This window comes from Panthera tigris, chromosome B1 (assembly GCF_018350195.1).
Source record: "Panthera tigris isolate Pti1 chromosome B1, P.tigris_Pti1_mat1.1, whole genome shotgun sequence".
NCBI classification, from domain to species: domain Eukaryota; kingdom Metazoa; phylum Chordata; class Mammalia; order Carnivora; family Felidae; genus Panthera; species Panthera tigris.
Genome location: NC_056663.1, coordinates 122,848,189 through 122,867,935, shown reverse-complemented (window position 1 = coordinate 122,867,935; position 19,747 = coordinate 122,848,189). Strand labels below are relative to the sequence as shown.

At 33.4% G+C, this 19,747-nt stretch overlaps 1 protein-coding gene and 1 pseudogene across 1 annotated transcript in view; one reads left to right on the top strand and one right to left on the bottom strand.

The window, feature by feature from the left end:
• The window catches only part of STPG2 (sperm tail PG-rich repeat containing 2), a 614,041-nt gene that overhangs the window by 459,358 nt on the left and 134,936 nt on the right, over window positions 1–19,747 (bottom strand). The window contains 2 exon segments of the mRNA XM_042984154.1: window positions 4,946–5,106; window positions 13,112–13,271. Of these exon segments, the coding sequence (XP_042840088.1) occupies window positions 4,946–5,106; window positions 13,112–13,271 (321 nt within the window).
• Window positions 2,029–2,128, top strand: LOC122238247 (annotated as a pseudogene).

Genomic DNA, 19,747 nt, shown 5'->3' with positions numbered 1-19,747 from the left:
CTAAAAGTGAAATCTTTAGAATGATTTAAATAGAATTCACTCTAGAACTGAAAAATAGAAGATCTGAAATTAAGAATTTAGGTCAATTTAATAACATTTGAAACACAGTTTTTTTAAAGAAAGATTAATGAATTGAAAGATATGTCTGTAGAACATATCTAAACTGAAGCGCTAAGAGAAAAAATGGATAATAAAACATAGGGATTATAAGAGATGTTTGAGGCATAATGAATAGGTGTAACATATATATTAATTAGAGCCCCAAAAATATAGATAGGAAAGAATGTGACAGAAGAAATATATAAAGATATAATAATCAAAAATTATTTAAAAGTGATTAAAGACATCAACCCAGAGGCTCTGCAAACTTCAGGCAAATAAATATAAAGAAAATCACACTTTTGACACATCAAAGACACAGGCCAATAAAAGGGGGGAGGGGGATCAATTGCTTTCAAGGGGAAACAGTAAGTTTGACAATGTACTTTTCAACAGAAATTACAAAAGACCTAAAACAATGGAATAACATATTTAAAGTGCTGGGAGAAAATAACTACCAGCCTAAAAATCCAACCCCCCAAAATTAAAAATGGCAAAATAAAGACATGTTCAGACAAAAGTATACAATAATTCATCAACAGACCTTGACCAAAAGAAGCAATAGAGAGAGTTTTTCAGGAAGAAGAAAAATACTGTGATATAGAAAAACAGAAATGTAGAAAGAAACAAAACACAACAGAGAGGGTAAATATTTGGGTAAATATTAATAAATATTAACTGTACAGAACAATAATATTCAAAGAATTTAAAATATATGTAAACTTAAAATGTATGACAATAATTAAACAAAAATAGGAGGTAGGAAAATGGAGCTAAAATGTTCTAAGATAGCATTATTGGAAAAGTGGTAAAAATAATCCTTTTTATTAAACTACAAAAAGTAAAAGATGCATATTGTAATTTTGGTGGCAACCACTAAAACACTATAAAACAATACATAACTAAAAATGTTATGGAAATAGATGAAATCGAGTAATACAAAATATTTGATTAATTCAAAAAAGGTGAGGTAAGAAAAAATCCTAAAACAAGTGAGCCAATAGAATATATGAAACAGTTTGGTTTCTATACACACAAATCTATCAGCAATCATATTAAGTGAATTAATTGTGCAGTTAAACACAGTTTATCCGACTGGATTTTTAAAACTCAGGTTTAGGGTGTATTTTTCACTCTTGACTATAGTTTATTAAATTTTATGTAAACTAAAACAGTTTGGGTTATACCTATAGGTAGTTTTTAATCGTCAGTAACAGTAACAAAAGTTATTAAGTTCTTACTATGTGCCAGGACCTATTTAAAGTATTTTACAAGTATTTATTCATTTAGTATTCATAATAATGCTTTAAGGTGTGTACTATTATGATCTCCATCTTACTAAGAATTTAAACAACTTACACAAAGTCAGTGACAGAAGAAAATATACCCAAGTAGTCTTGAGTACTCTGACACCAGAGATCAGGCTCATAATCACTATGCTATACTGTCTCAGCATATGCAGTGGAGAATAAAGATTATAATGAGAGCTTTTTAAAAATTTCTTGCAAGTAATAATTTTCATAACTCTTTTAAATCTAAACGTCAGGTTACTTAGAATAATGAACTTCTAGTACATTTTAAATAAAATACAACAAAAATATTCTAAAAACTACTAATGTTCATGCGGCACTAAAAATACACTTAAATCAGCAGCTAAACATGGTTAAGATAGTAAATTTAATGTTATACGTTTTTTACACTAGAATATATATAAAATAAAATTTTGTAATAATTCATGAACTTCTCACTTTGTAAAATTTTAATTTTTGTTTAAATAAGAAAAACCTTCATTTACTTTTATTTTTCTTTTATGCCTACAAATCTTCAGCATCTCTTGGAGATTACCGTAATGATTTACAGCTGTTCTTTCATTACAATGAGATCTATTTCAGCTACATCTGAAGCTTTTAACTAATTTAAGGCACTAGAGTGATAACTTTGGCAGCACATATACTAAAACTGGAACATCACAGAGAAGATTAGCACCCTGTGCAAAAATGACATGCAAATTTAATTTCACTTCATCTTTTAAAAGTGTTGTAAAGCACTAGGATATTCTTACATTACCACCATAAATATCTTAGGATTCATTCCTATAAACCATGTGTGTTCCACTCTCTCTGGAATAAAAATACTTTTCCTGATAGGAAAGACAAATCCAATTCAGCAGTTCAGTGGCTCTACTGTCTGTATATTATCCCTGCAGAGTTCTTATCTTTCTAGCTACTCTTTTTGGCCAAACTAAACTTATACAAACTAATTTTAATTTTCCATACTATTTTTTACAATAAATTGTCTTTCTCTTTAAGCTTCTTTAATTACAGTTCTATGCCTCTTTTATTCATTTATTCAATTATAATTTCCTGAGTGTCAACTATAGGACAGACACCATGTTTCCAGTGTTCTGTACATGTCCTTTTATGATTTGACAACTATGTTCAAACTTCCCCAATGTTTAACTTCTATTTACTTTCTATCTGTAAAATATCTATTTGTTCTATCTATATCTTTTACCCTAAATGTTAGCTATTTTTACTTTTCCATATGTACATTCTTTTAAACTTTCTCAAATTCTTTAGGAATGAGAAAGAATAAATAATAAATATATACACATATATTAAAATGTCCTTTTAAAATGTACTCTTAAAATTTTAATGTGAATCAAAACTGCATTGTCAGAATTTTACTCATGAGATTTTCTTCCTGTCAATCCTTACAGGCCAGTTTTACTCTTAAGAGTCTCTGATCTTAAGAACATTTCTTGTTTCCTGATGATCATTTTGAAACAGGGATAATCTAAATTCCTTGTACATACCTAACAATGTCCAGAATCTCTTGTTTGACAATGCTAAACTGTAAAATAATATGATCACTATTTGTGAAATGATTCTTCCCTTCTATTCAATTAGTTCTCCTTTATTTAGTCAAAATTAAGCTAGAGTATGTGTTCCTCCCATAGCTTCCTCTACCTTATGTGAAAGTAAATTATCAGTAAATCAAAAACATGTAAGATGGCCTGCTTTCAGTAAGATGAGAAATACAACAATAGCCTTTTATATTTATTCACATAGTTATCATCTTTGATACTCTGTATTACTTTATATAGACCCAGATTCCATCTTCCATCTGGTAATATTTTCCTCTGCCTGGAAGACTTTAACATTTCTTATACTACAGGTCTTTGAAGGATGACTATTTCAGCTTGTGTATAGATACATATATATGTATACACACACACACACATACACACACACACACACACACATATATATATTTCATATATTTCACATATTCCAAGTGTTTTCATTTTTGAAAGATGTTTTAATCTGCTATAGAATTATAGTTTGACAACTGTTTTCTTTTAATACTTAAAAATGTTGCACTATGTCTTCTGACTTACATCATTTCCCACAAGACATATGCTCCCATTGATAACTTTGCCCCTCAATACTATATATCCTTTTTCTCTGGCTGCTTTTAAGAATTTTTTTTAACCATTCTAGTCAATTTGGTGATAATATGCCTTTGCATAGTTTCCTTAATGTCTTTTGCTGCAAGTTTGTTGAGCTTCATGGATATGTCAGTTTTTATAAAGCTCTGATCAAAGTTTGGAAATTTTCAGTCATCATTCCTTAAAATATTATTGTATGACCCCATACTCCTTCCTTTCCTTCAAGGACTCTAATTACACATATATTAAGCCACTTCAAATTGTCTCATAGTTTACTTATACTTTATTCACTACTTTTGTCTCTTTTCTCACTGTGTTTCATTTCAGACAGTTTCTATCAGTGTCTTCAGGTTCACTAATCTTTTCTTCTAAACCTCCTAATCTGTTGTTAATGATAGTGTACTTTTTAAAAATATTATACTTGCCATCTCTGGAACTTCAATTTGTGTCTTTTTATTTGTGCCATTTCTCTACTCAATTTACTCAATCTTTCTTCTACCTTTTGAATATGAAATGTAGTTATAATAACTGTTTAATGTCTTTGTCTACTATTTCTACCATCTGTGTAATTTCTTGTCTTTTACTATTGGTTTGTTTCCCTGATTCTAGGTTATGTTTTCCTGCTTACTTGCATACCTATTTTTTTTATTGGATATCACACTCTGTGAATTTTATTTTCTTGGACACTGAATATTTTTTAATTCCTATTAATTTCCTTGAGATTTGTTTTGGGATACAGATGTCCAGTAAGGAATAAATATATATAAAAGATGAAACACTTAGAGAAAAAATATAAACTATCATTCACAGGTGGCATAATGTGCTTGAGGAAACTTTTTTCAAAACTAATAATAAATTAGTAGAATTAATCATAATTTAGCAAGCCACATGGATCATTGGTAAAGCAATCTTCAATAAAGATTATAATATTTTTTATACCTATATAACAGAAAGCTAAACAATGAAAATATTTAAAAGGTACCATTTACAATAGAATTTAAAAACATGAAACACTAAATACAAAGGAAGAAATCTAACAAAGATGGGTAAGACTTGTACACAAAAATCATAAAGCCACAAAGAGCATGTAAAGGAAACTTAAATTACTCTCCGAAAATAGTGGAGCAATTTTAAAATGAAGATAAATATTTAAACAAATACATATGACATCCATAAATAAATAAAGAATATGATCCGTTTTTAAAAAAGAAATTACAAACATAGTTGCAAACCAAATTAATGTTTATTCTTATGTCATAAGTTACCATATAAAAATGATTTCAATAATAATAGTATGGCTTAAAATAATGGGGAAAATATGTCACATGTAATTGTTATAAACCCTAAGTCTTGGCATTAGATATAAAGAATATTATTTTGGTATTCACAAATTACCTGATAATCGGCAGGACCAGGAGAAGTAAAAGCTTTTTTCTGAACCAGCAAGAGAGTCCAAGGAACAGAAGAACCAAATGCACTTTTCTTTTTTTTCTTCAAGTAGGTATTGCTAATGTTGTCAATCATAGTATTGTTTAGGATATTATAAAACCCAGGACCTAAAATCATGAGGAATATCATATGTAAGAATAAATATGCTTTTAATTCTTTTAAACTGAATAACTTTAAATAAAGTAATTTTTTTGAAAGAAGTCACATATTACTAGCAAGAATGTAAAATGGTATGACATTTTGAGAAACAATTTTTCAAGTTCTCATAAAACCAAACATATACTTAATATATGCCCCAGAATTTCTAACCCCAGGTATTTTCCCAAGAAAAATGAAAACAACCCAAATGTCCATCAGGTAGAGAAAAAAAAAAAAAAGAAGTTCTATACTCAAACAATAAAATACTACTCAGCAATAAAAAGAAATATAAATACAACAATATGAATGGACATTAAAAACATGATCCCAAGTGAAAGAAGATAGACACAAAATCCTGAATAAGTTCCATTTATATGAAATTCCAGAAAATGCAATATCATAGTGACAGTAACAGTAGCCTGGAGAAGGTGGAGATTAACTGCAGAGGGGAAAGAGAAAACATTTTTAAAATGATGGAAATGTTATAAAACTTAATTGTAGTGGTGATTACCTGACCACATACATTTACCAAACCTCATCATACTTTACACTTAAAATGAATTATTTTATGTATAAATTATATCTCAATAAAGGAGAAAGGAAGGAAAGGAAAGGAAAGGAGAAAGAACAAACGAAAGAAAGGAATTCTTGATGCCAAAAAGTATTGAAAAGTTGATATAGCAACATTAAAAATCAATTTGGGAGAAAAAAATCACTTATCATCCAATATTCCTATCACAGCAGTTATTTTATTTTTGCCTTTTACCTTTCAGGACATATTTATAGCCAGAAATATTTTCTACAGTGGCAATCTGAGTAAATAACATCTTTTTCAATCAAAATAATACAAACTTTCTATGTCATTGAGAAAAGCTTTATCAAAACATTAAAATATTTGAAAAAAATATTTGTATATGTTTTATAATTCAGTAATTTTAAAACATCAGTTCCAGGAAGCAGCAATATCCATAAAATGCAATATATACTTGAAAGGACATTTAACCCGGTTGTATTCATGTTACCCGAATTCTACTAAATTAGCTCTGCAACTAAATAGATATAAAATGTAATTTCAATCTCATTTGTTTTTCTGGGCTTCAAGTTCTTTGTCTGAAGATACAGAAACTGACTAGATCAGTACTACTCAAAATGTGGTCTATGGGCTGTTGTTAATCCAAAAACAATCTACCAGAAAAAGAGCTTATAATTAAATGTAAATTGACTATTCCCTAGGCATTTTATAACTAGTCTTTCTCCATAAAGGAAGCACTGTGTTGATTTACATTTTGGTGCAATCTCCTTTTTCATTGTAGGTAGGAAACAAGTTGCTGACAAGTGAGCACTTTGAATACTATGAGGCTAATGATACTTTAGGTCCTTTCTGGACTAAAAATGATTAAATCATTATACATTATAAAATAGAAGATTTTTCTCAAACAAGCTACCTAAAATCTTCCAAATTTTTCAAATATTCCAATTCCAACATCTTTTCCTCAAAAGTCTCTCCCAGGAGCGCCTGGGGGGCTCAGCTGGTTAAGCAACTGAGTCTTGATTTCTACTCAGGTCACGATCTCATGGTTTGTGAGGTCGAACTCCATGTCAGGCTCTGTGCCGACAGTGCAGAGCCTGCTTGGGATTCTCTCTCTCTCCCTCTCTCTCTGCCTCCCCCTTGCTCGTGCTCACTCTCTCTCTCTCTTTCTCTCTCTCTCTCCCTCTCTTCCAAATAAATAAATAAATAAACAAACAAACAAACCATTTTTTAAAAAGTCTCTACCAAAGAGTCTCTTGTGCCAACTCTCAGAAAACCTAAATGCTACTATGGTTTATTCTTGTCATCTTCATAATTCCCTCCACTAGTAATGTTTAGGAAAAAGGTACATGGAAAGTGTGATAAAAACTATTTAGACCACCATTTCAGGTAATTAAAAGACAAGTATGTCAGATCTGACTCTTTTCTGGCACGAGAATACAATAAAACACATTACAACTTAAGTGCTTAAAATACAGGGACCTCACAGTGTATACATCACAAGTACTGCCTTGTTAAGCTTCTGATTTGAAAAGCCATCCTGATCATGTAATTCACTTACATTAGAGGTTTTTCATATTCATTTTCCACTCAGTAGGTGTAGAAATGCCAAGGAACCCCAACGTTAGTTTAGGGTTACCTTCTAACAGTAATCTGTAAATCTGTCCTATGACTGATGGGTCCAATTCATTACTGTACCTAATCTCTACATGCAATAAAAAAAAAAAAATTAATAAAATAAATAAATAAACTCAAAGTTCCATGAGGCCATTCTCACTGATTCTTAAAACATGTAAGACTTGGGATTAGATTGGAGGGGGTCATCAAAATTGCATGTAATCCTTTAAAAATTAACTAACCTTTGGGAAATTTATATTTTATTCATAACACACTAGGCCATCACATTGAAAACAAGACCCAATCTTAAGGCAGTTGGGTCAATCAATAAGTTCATTTATAGAAATAATTTGGATTTCAAATTCATGATAAACACACTGAGCTAGCCTCAGGTGGGGAAGTGTCGAACACTTACACGTGACCTCTCCAGAACTAAAGTCTTGGAACAGTCAGACTTCATAGAGGCTCTGGACAATTGTTTCAACAGGGCCAGGTGTATGGTGTAAAGCTTATAACTTTGCCTAAGAAGTTCTGGAAACCATAAGAGACTCTTAAATACTGAGAACAAACTGAGGGTTGATGGAGGTGGAGAGAGGGGAAAGTGGGTGATGGGAATTGAGAAGGGCACTTATTGGGATGAGCACTGAGTGTTCTATGGAAACCAATTTGACAATAAATTATATTAAAAAAAAAAAAAAGAAGTGCTGGGATATCACTTCCACCACATACCATTTGTCAAAAAAGACACCAGATTAGCCAAGATTGGAAGGGAGAAGAATGAGACTCAACCTCTCAATGGCATGAGTAGTAAATAATTTTGTACCCCTATAAACTTACCATAACAAATTGCCATAACAAAACTTGTAGCAATGGTTTGGGAAGGGGCGATGGGTCAGAAGCTGAAACAACTCAAGACATAGAGACAGGGCCATGAAAGGACTTGGTGATGGCTTAAAAGACAGGAGGAAAATGTTATTGCAAGCTGGAAAAAAAGAAAACATATAATGTAATGGCAGAGATTTTAACAATACTAATGCTTGAGACAATAAAGAAAATACCTAGTAAAATAAGGAGTTTCTGGCTAAGAAAGTTTGAGGGCTGAATATCATCACAAGTGCCAAGTAATGATTTTCAGCCATGTGTGAGAAGGTATGGAAAGAAAGAGATAGGCTAAAACTGTTGTTTTCAAAGGGAATTTGCAGAAAATGAAAATAAATCAAGATTTTCTGGATTTAAAAGTAAAACTCTTCTTCATCCATCTCTCCGTACAGCAAAAAGCTCTCAAAGCAAGAAATGGCCTGAGAGCAAAGACCTCAGAAAGATTTAAGATGGTACCTCACAGAATTTCTTAATTAAAGAAAAGGACTTCTATGAATCTTAAGGCCATATGTCACAGACCCTCTTGGCTAAAATAATAGTGCTCCTAAGAATCTAAGAAAATGGAAACAGAGCAGTACCAAAGGTGACCCAAAGTAGAGAAGGGTTTTTCTAAAAAGTACATCTGAATGTGGCTTCTGTCCAGTGTACTTTATTAGAAGTCAATTCAATAATATACTCACAAAGTTTTTATAAGGAATTTTACAAGGTTGGAAGAAAAAAGACAATAGTGCAAAATGCAAAGTGGCTATAGACCCCCAATCTTCTACAGGCAGGAAGCAGGTTGAGAAAGCTCAAACTACAAACACAGCCTATTTCTTTGGGATTTTTTTTCTTGCTTCTTGAAGTAGACCTGTATTGCAATATACTTCCCTCTTAGGAACAATTTTGCTGCATCCCAAAGGTTTTGGACCATTGTGTTTTCATTTTCATTTGTTTTCATGTTTTTTTATTTTTTTGATTTCCTGATTAACCCATTCATTCTTTATGTTGTTCATTCATTCATGTTGTTTTAACCTCCATATGGTCTTCCCAAATTTCTTCTTGTGGTTGACTTGGAGTTTCATAATGTGTGGTCAGAAAAAATGCATGGTATGATTTCAATATTTTTGTATTTGTTGAGGCCTGTTTTGTAACCTAATATGTAATCTATTCTGGATAATGTTACATGTGCACTTGAAAAAAAAATGTGTATTCTGCTGTTTTAGGAAAGAATGTTCTGAATGCATCTGTTAAGCCCATCTGATCTAGTGTGTCATTCAAAGCCATTGTTTCCTTGTTGATGTTCTGTTTAGATATCTGTCCATTGATGTCAATGGGGTGTTGAAGTCCCCTACTATTATTGGGTTATTATAAATTAGTTCTTTTTATTATTGTTTTATATATTTGGATGCTTCCACGTTGGATGCATGGAACATTTACAATTGTTATATCTTCTTGTTGGATTGTCCCCCTAATGATTATGTAGTGTCTTTCTTTGTCTCTTTCTAAAGTCTTTGTTTTAAAGTCTAGTTTGTCTGATACAGGTATTGCTACTCTGGCTTTCTTTTGACATTCATTTGTGTGGTAAATATTTCTTCACCCTGTAACTTTCAATCTGCAGGTGTCTTTAGGGCTAAAATGAGTCTCTTATAGGTCATATATAGATGGGACTTTTTTTTAATGTTTATTTGAGAGAGAGAGAGACAGAGAGCAAGCAGGGGAGGGACAGAGAGAAAAGGGAGACACAGAATCAGAAGCAGGCTCCAGGCTCTGAGCTGCCAGCACAGAGCCTGACACGGGGCTCAAACACACAGACCACAAGATCATGACCTGAGCCGAAGTTAGATGCTTAACCGTCTGAGCCACCCAGGCGCCCCTGGGACTTTTTTTTAAATCCATTCTGACACCCTATGGCTTTGATTGGAGCGTTTAATCCATTTATATTCAAAGTAACTATTGATAGATATGTATTTATTGCCATTTTATTACTTGTTTTGTCATTGTTTCTGGAGATCTTCTCTGATCCTTTCTTGTCTTTGTCACTTTTGGTCTCTCCTTTGCACTCAAAGATTTCCCTTTAATATTTCTTATATGGCTGATTTAGTGGTCATGAATTCCTTTAGTTTTGTTTGTCTGCAAAACTCTTTATCTCTACTTCTATTCTGAATGATAGCCTTGCCAGATAGAATATTCCTGGCTGGGTATTTTTCCCATTCAGCACGGTAAATGTATCATACCACTCCCTTTTGAACTGACACATTTCTGTTGACAAATCTCCAGCTAGCCTTTTGGGTTAAGGACTTTTTTTGTCTTGCTGCTTTTAAGATTTTTTTTTATCACTATATTTTGCAAATTTAATCACAATATATCTTGGTGTGGGCATGCTTTTGTTGATCTTGATGGCGGTTTTCTGTTCCCTCTGGATCTGGATGTCTGTTTCTTTCCTCAGATTAGGGAAATTTTCTGCTATTATTTCTTGAAATAAATTTTCTGGCCCCTTTTCTCTCTTCTTCTTCTTCTGGGACTCCTATAATATAAATGTTATTACATTTGTTGGAGTCGCTGAGTTCCCTAAGTCTATTCTCATGTTGCATAATTCTTCTATCTTTCTTTTGTTCAGCTTCATTATTTTTTATTATTTTGTCTTCTAGGTCACTAACTCATTCTTCTACTTCTTCCAGCTTGCTATTCATTACATCAAGCTCATTTCCAATCTCGTTTATTGTATTCATTCTTTTTTTAACTATTTTATTACTGTAATAAGGGTCTATCTAATGTCTTCTTTTCTTTTGTCAAGCCCAGTGAGTATCTTTATGATTGTTGCTTTATATTCTCCATCAGGCATGTGTGTGTGTGTGTGTGTGTGTGTGTAACATATATATCATATATATATATATATATATATATGACATATGTCATATATGTCATATATATATGACATATATGACATATATGTTAGATCTCTGGCTGTGGCCTTATCTTGTTCTTTCATTTGGAATAATTCCTCCATCTTGGCATCTTGTATAAGTCTCTGCCTTTTTCTCTGTTAGAAAAGACAGTTATGTCTCCTGCTCCTGAAAGTAATAGCCTTATGAAAAAGAGGTATGTAGTGTCCATGGCATGGCACTTGAGTGAATGTCTCTGGCGTGCCTGTGTGTGATCTATTATTCCATTTTGGCTGCACTGTCCTTCAGGCCAGTAATCTGGAGAGGCTTTCTTTGCCTGCTGTAGGCAGTATTTGATCCCTGGATGAATGTGGCAAGTTTTAACTAGGTGTGCTCTGATCTGATTGTGAAATGAGATCTGACACCGACTCCACCAGAACTAAGGCCTTGCAGAACTTTCTAGTCAGGAGACATGGTACGGGCAGGGGCATCTGCTAGTCTTCTTAGGGAAGGGCTTGCCACACTGGGACTGAGGCAACCTTTACTGAGAAGGGCAGTCCCTCCAGAGCATGAGGGGTGGGGCTTGGTATAAACAAGTTAAGTAGCCAGAAATACAGCCTATTTTTTAAAGAAGAGAAAGGATGTGGGGCACCTGGGTGGCTCTGGTTGAGTGTCTGACATCAGCTCAGGTCATGATCTCACAGTTCATGAGTTCAAGCCCCATATTGGGCTCTGGGCTGACAGCTCAGAGCCTGGGCCCTGCTTTGGATTCTGTGTCTCCCTCTCTCTCTGCCCCTCCCCAACTCATGTTCTGTCTCAAAAATAAATAAAAAAACATTTTTTTTAAAGTATGATTCGAAAGATAGAACCAAGAGCCCAAAAGGTAAAACAAAGGACCTTAAAAAATCATTACCATTGAGCCAAACTGGGCTCTAATCAAGAAAACGACAAATGTACTTGGTTGGATTTTGGAATTGCTATAGGGCTATGACTACTATAGGCTTCCAGTTTTCTCTTTTCTGAATAGAAGCATCCAGTATGATTATCCTCTTTCTCCCATCACTGTGTTTTGGAATGTGTGGGACAGATAATGTGTATCTTTAGTTCACAGCTCTTCTCACAAAGAAAAGTCATACTCAAAAGCTAATATAAAGTACTAAACCCACAAATTCTCACCTATAACTATACTGGACCTTAGATAACAAAATCCTGAACTTCAAGATTACATTCATAATTTCATGAGACTTTGGAGGCCTTGAGAAGGCATGTAGGACAACTGTAAATATTTTGTGGCCATAGGGTAGTCTACAGTAAATTAAAGATGGCCACAAATTCTTTGCTGCTCCTGTCATTGAGAGATGAAGTTTCAGGTTCTTCTGTTGCTCTGAGTAATTTGATTAACTAACAGAATGTGCTCTTTCTGACATTAGGTCATAAGAAGCATTGTACAATGCTGCCAGGTCCTATGGATCCCTTAGCTACCAAATTAAAATACCAACTACCCTGGGGCAGCAATGCTAAAGTTATGCATGCACTCTGAATGAGTCTCATCTGAGCTCTGCCTCCCAGGCATCCCACAAAATAATAATATATAATTGAAAACTCTGTGTTTTTAAGCCACTAAGTTTGTTATGCAGCAACACATAATTATATCTTAACATTTATATAAGTTATTTTTGTGCTGTATTCTTAGTTCTGTATACTAGAATACCCAGTGAGAATACTAGAATATGTGATGGAATATCCTTAAAATAAAATTTTAACAAAAGTGCATATCATAAGTTAAATTATGTGGCAGTGACCACATAGTTGACATATATGCACATCCATCAAGAGAAATTAGGAAATTTACTGAATAAAGAAAAACCATAGAAAATTAAAATAATGATATATAACATGTTAAATTGAAATCTTACTAAAATTGTACATTATTTTTCATCTATCTGTGTTTAGTATATAGTCAATACTTCAAAAATGTGATTTAAAATGACAGCACAAACCACAGAACAAAAAAAATGTACTCTCTTGTTACGTCCATCTTGTTAAGAATATTAAGTTATATAAATACATGGATTAATTGCTAACCTGGCATTTCCTCTGTCCTGGAGTCCTGTGTGAATCGAGGAGCACTCTGACCAAATGGGGTATTTTTCAGTCCTGGTGTTTTCTTCAAGGAATTGAAAGCAGTTCGAGATTCATTATATGTGCCAGGAGCTGGGGTGATTGATTTCATAGGTACAAATCTCTGGTAAAGAACAGGAAAATATACCAATGAGCAACTATAGTATATTTCGATATTTCATAAATTAAAAGCTGCCATCTTAGTAATATAACATCTGGAGTTTAATTAATTCTTAAAGGAGTGAAGAAAATATAGATGAATTAAGATCTTGTAACTATTAAAGCATAAAATATATAGCTCTTAATAAAATCATATATATATTAACATAGTAATGCATTATGTACTTTACTAAGCCAAATAGACTTTTTTGAAGGAAATTATCTCAACATGAGATTCTACATGATAATGTATGGACAATGTTCACATTTATAAGATAAAAAATAAAAATCTATATGATCTAACATGATTTCTTTTATGTAATAAAACTATACAATTGACAAAGTTCCTCAACATATATATTCACTTAACTACACAATATCATTAAATATCTTTTTAAAAAATCTCAAATATAAGTGATATATAAATCCAATTTAGCTTATAATTTTAAAATTATTATATTACAAACATAAAAAGTTTATTATAAAGTTATAATATTTAACTTCTTAATAATATGTGTCTATATGTATAACTGAACTCTTAAGAAATATAGCATTGTATAATCTTATTTTTTAACATTTTATTTGAAATAAATTTCAAATTTACAGAAAAAAATTGTACGAATAAAAATAAGGCAGAAAATACATGTATGTATGTTTACCCAGATTCACCCGTTGTTAACATGTTATGCCATTTGTTTTCATTTGCCCACACTCTCTGTTTCTCTCTCTTTATTTCACTACACCCATTCCTTCCTCTATGTGTCTCCCTGTGCGTCTCTCTATGTGCATGCACACACATACACACACACATGCAGTATATATATATATATATATATATATATATATATATATATATAGAACCAGTCAATGGAAAGTTATATATGTCATGGCCCTTTACCCCTAAATACTTTGGTATGTATTTACCACAAATATGGATTTTTTTACATATCTGAAGTATAATTATCAACTTCATTATATGTACAATTATATAATACTATTATCTAATCAACTATAAATATTCAAAACTGTCAGTTGATCTAATAATACCTCTAGTACATTTTTCTCCTTCAGTATATAATCTAGTCTAGGTTCAGATATTGCTTTTAGCCTCTTTTAATGTAGGAACATTTCTAAAACCTTCCCTTGTGTTTTGTGACTTTGGAAGAATATAGCACCCCTCTTTTGTATAAAAGAACCTTCCTTAGTTGGGGCTTTTGTGATGCTTCCTCATGATTATATTCAGGTTATACATTTCTGGATAGCATACTAAATAGGTGATGTTGTAGCTTTCTGAGAGTATCATATCCAGAGGTACATGATGTCCTTGAATGCCAATGGTGATTTTAATTTTATAAAATTGAATACTCTCTCTATACTTATCAGTAAGCACTCAGCATTCTACTATAAGCAAGAGCTCTCTCTTCTCCCCCAATTATTCATTTTTTATCTATTTATGTATTAACTATCCATGTGGAAATATAAATGTCAGTTAAAACTATTGTGATTCACTACTGTGTCGTTGTTTTTTGTTTTGTTTTGTTTTTTTGTTTTTTTAACCAGTAGGGAGCCATTAAAGTTGGCTCACACATCCTTATGATAAGTCATCATCTTTTTTTTTGAGACTTTTTTTTAATTTCATGACATAAGAAGATGTTACAGGTTCATCTTCTACCTACTTTGCACAATCCCTGCTTCTTGGCTTATTTAATAGACAAAGCTAGAATATATATCTATATATCTATATCTATCTATACCTATTTCTATATCTATACACACATACATACTCAGGGATATATATACCTATATATATATATATATGTGCATATATATGCACATACATATACATATATATGTATTAAAAATCATGAGTTCACATTAAACCTTCAATTAAAATCTGTCCTTTCTCACCTCCCCCAATCCATATTTGTATGTACCTTCTTCCAACTGAAAACCCTGGTTCATGATATTGACTTTTCTGCTCAACTCTGTAATACAACAAGTTTCATGATTGCTTCACCCAAAGGTGTATATTTGAATTGAAACCATACATTAAAATTTTTCTATTAAATTTATATATGTGAAAGTTCAGTTTAGTTTAGTCTGAATTTTAAAAAATATTTTTCCGGGGCGCCTGGGTGGGTCAGTCAGTGAAGCGTCCAACTCTTTTGATTTCAGCTCAGCTCATGATCTCGGTTCTTGAGTGCAAGGCCCGCATCAGGCTCTGCACTGACAGCATGAAGCCTGCTTAGGATTCTCTCCCTCCTCCCTCTCTCTCTGCCCCTACCCTGCTCACACTCTCAAAATAAATAAACTTTAAAAAATTGAAAAATTAAAAAAATAAATAAGTAAATAAGTAAATAAATAAATAAATAATACTTTGCCAATGAATATGTGGAGTGTTAAAATGTAATCTTTGAGGACACACATATCTTTCAGAGAAGGTTCTGAAGGCTCTCTGTGGAGGGTGGGGATAGATCATATCTACCACTGCCACTAGGGTCTTTATTTGTGATGCAAGAGTGTATTTCACAGTAATCATATCACATTCTCCAGGGTATGCACTAAGGCGACTTGAAGATATCTAATATATTTCTATGGCAATTTAATACCATCAAACTTTTACAATGTGGCAGCTTCCAGATCAAAGTAGTTGTAATAACTATCCAACTGCATTATGTACAGCTCTATTTATTTTCTCTTAACTCAGGAATGTTATTAACCTTCAGATGACTACAGGTTACTACTTTGGAACTTAAGAGGCATCCCCTTAGAGACAATCAGATGGATTGCAGGTATATTTTGGAGACATAATTAACACAACTTTTTAATAAATTACAACTTTTTAATAAATTTTAATAAATCACAACTTTCTAATAAATTAATGTTGTGGTGAGGGGCAAGGAAGAATCAAGAATGAATACCAGATTTCTCCTTTGAGCAACTTGATAGCACTTAAGGTACTACACAAAATGATTGTGTAAGAACAGGATACTTTGTGTGTGGGTGTGTGTGTGTGTACCTTTGATTTTTTTTAATATCATTATTACAACTAGATTCTCAGTTCTTATGCTATTTCTGTTCTTCTAATATGTAGTCCTGATTTGATATCACTTGGCACCAATTATAATATTTTAAATATATTTTCAGAAATGGAAAAGAATATGATATCTGTTTTGTTTAAGGGGATGATGAAGAAAGCAATAATCATTCCGGGGTGAAAGATATGGAAGAGTTAAAACCAACAGGAATGACTGCTAGAGGTAGTGTTAGTGTTTAGTTAACTATGAATAGGTACATTAACGACTGATAGGAAAAGCAATAATGCAATTAACAAGGTACACTTAAAACACAAAATTTTTGATTTATAAAAATAAAAATGGATTATATATCTGAGATATCAGGGGTTTTTTGGCCATTTGTCTACTTTATTTATTTGTTTGTTTCAAGTTTTAATTTAATCTAATTAGTTAACATATCATGTAACATTGGTTTCAGGAGTAGAATTTATTGATTCATCACCCATAACACCCAGTGCTCATAACAGCAAGTGCTCTCCTTAATATCCATTACCCATCTAGTGCATCCTCCACCCACCTCCCTTCTACCAACCCTCAGTTTGTTCTCTATAGTTAAGAGTCTCTTATGGTTTGCCTTCCTCTCTCTCTTCTTTTTCCCACTTCCCTAATGTTTATTTCTTTTGCTTCTTACATTCCACATGAGTGAAATCACATGGCATTTGACTTTCTCTGACTGACTTGTTTTGCTTAGCATAATACACTCTAGCTCCATCCACATCATTGCAAATGGCAAGATTTTATTTTCTTTTTTTTTAACTTTTTTATGTTTCATTTATTTTTGAGAGAGAGAGACAGACAGACAGACAGACAGAGTGCAAGCAGAGGAGGGGCAGAGAGAGGGAGTCACAGAATCCCAAGTGGGCTCCAGGTTCTGAGCCGTCTGCACAGAGCCCGACATGGGGCTGGAGCTCATGAACCGCGAGATCGTGACCTGAGCTGACGTAGGACGCCCAACCAACTGATCCACTCAGGCGCCTCAAGATTTCACTTTTGTGATGGCTGAGTAATATTCCATTGTGTGTATGTGTGTATGTGTGTGTGTGTGTGTGTGTGTGTATTCTTTATTCATCAGTCAATGGAAATTTGGGATCTTTCCATAATGTGGCTATTAATGATAATGCTGCTATAAACATCAGGGTGTATGCGCCTTTCGAATCAGTTCTTTTGTATCATTTGGGTAAATACCTAGAAGTGCAATTGCTGGATCATAGGGTAGTTCTATTTGGAGGAACCTCCATATCATTTTCCAGAGTGGCTATACCAGTTTGCATTGCCATCGACAGTGTAAGAGGGCTTCCCTTTTTCCACATCCTCAACACCTATTGTTTCCTGTGTTGTTAGTATTAGCCATTAAGACAGGTGTGAGGCGATATCTCATAGTTTTGTTTTGTATTTCCTCGATGATGAGTGATGTTGAGTATTTTTTCATGTGTCTGTTAACTATCCATATGTCTTCTTAGGGAAAAAATGTCTATTCATTTCAGACCATTTCTTAAATAAATTATTTATTTTTGGAGTGTTGAGTTTGAGAAATTTTTTTATAGATTTTGGATATTAACCCTTTATCTGATATGTCACTTTCAAATATCTTCTCCCATTCTCTAGGTTGCCTTTTAGTTTTCTTGATTGTTTCCTTCACTGCAGAAAGTTTTATCTTGATGAAGTCCCAATAGTTGATTTTTTATTTTGTTTCCCTTCTCTCCCTTATCTCCAGGTCAGAGCTTGAAACCTATGTTCTCCTACAGGATTTTGGTGGTTTCTTGTTTCATATTTAGGTCTTTTATCTGTTTTGAATTTATTTCTTTAATATGAAATTTATTGTCAAATTGGTTTCCATACAACACCCAGTGCTCATCCCAACAGGTGCCCTCCTCAATACCCTTCACCCACCCTCCCCTCCGTCCCACCAGCCATCAACCCTCAGTTTATTCTCAGTTTTTAAGAGTCTCTTACATTTTGGCTCCCTGCCTCTCTAACCTTTTTTTTTCTTCCTTCCCCTCCTCCATGGTCTTCTGTTAATTTCTCAGGATCCACATAGGAGTGAAAGCATATGGTATCTGTCTTTCTCTGTATGACTTATTTCACTTAGCATCACACTCTCCAGTTCCATCCACATTGCTACAAAAGGCCATATTTCATTCTTTCTCATTGCCACGTAGTATTCCATTGTGTATATAAACTACAATTTCTTTATCCATGCATCAGTAGATGGACATTTAGGCTCTTCCCATAATTTGGCTATTGTTGAAAGTGCTGCTATAAACATTGGGGTACAAGTGCCCCTATGCATCAGTACTCCTGTATCCCTTGGGTAAATTTATAGCAGTGCTATTGCTGGGTCATAGGGTAGGTCTATTTTTAATTTTTTGAGGAACCTCCACACTGTTTTCCAGAGCGGCTGCACCAGTTTGCATTCCCACCAACAGTGCAAGAGGGTTCCCATTTCTCCACATCCTCACCAGCATCTATAGTCTCCTGACTTGTTCATTTTAGCCACTCTGACTGGCATGAAGTGGTATCTCAGTGTGGTTTTGATTTGTATTTCCCTAATGAGGAGCGATGTTGAGCATCTTTTCATGTGCCTATTGGCCATCTGGATGTCTTCTTTAGAGAAGGGTCTATTCATGTTTTCTGCCCAATTCTTCACTGGATTATTTGTTTTTTGAGTGTGGAGTTTGGTGAGCTCTTTATAGATTTTGGATACTAGCCCTTTGTCCAAAATGTCATTTGCAAATATCTTTTCCCATTCTGTTGGCTGCCTTTTAGTTATGTTGATTGTTTCCTTTACAGTGCAGAAGCTTTTTATCTTTATGAGGACCCAATAGTTCATTTTTGCTTTTAATTTCCTTGCCTTTGGGGATGTGTCAAGTAAGAAATTGCTGTGACTGAGGTCAGAGAGGTTTTTTCCTGCTTACTCCTCTAGGGTTTTGATGGTTTCCTGTCTCACATTCAGGTCCCTTATCCATTTTGAGTTTATTTTTGTGAATGGTGTGAGAAAGTGGTCTAGTTTCATTCTTCTGCATGTTTCTGTCCAGCTCTCCCAGCACCATTTGTTAAAGAGACTGTCTTTTTTCCATTCAGTATTCTTTCCTGCTTTGCCAAAGATTAGTTGGCCATACTTTTGTGGGTCTAGTTCTGGGGTTTCTATTCTATTCCATTGGTCTATGATTGTTTTTGTGCCAATACCATGCTGTCTTGATGATGACAGCTTTGTAGTAGAGGCTAAAGTCTGGGATTGTGATGCCTCCTGCTTTGGCCTTCTTCTTCAAAATTACTTTGGCTATTCAGGGCCTTTTGTGGTTCCATAAAAATTTTAGGTTTGCTTATTCTAGCTTCGAGAAGAATGCTGGTGCAATTTTGATTG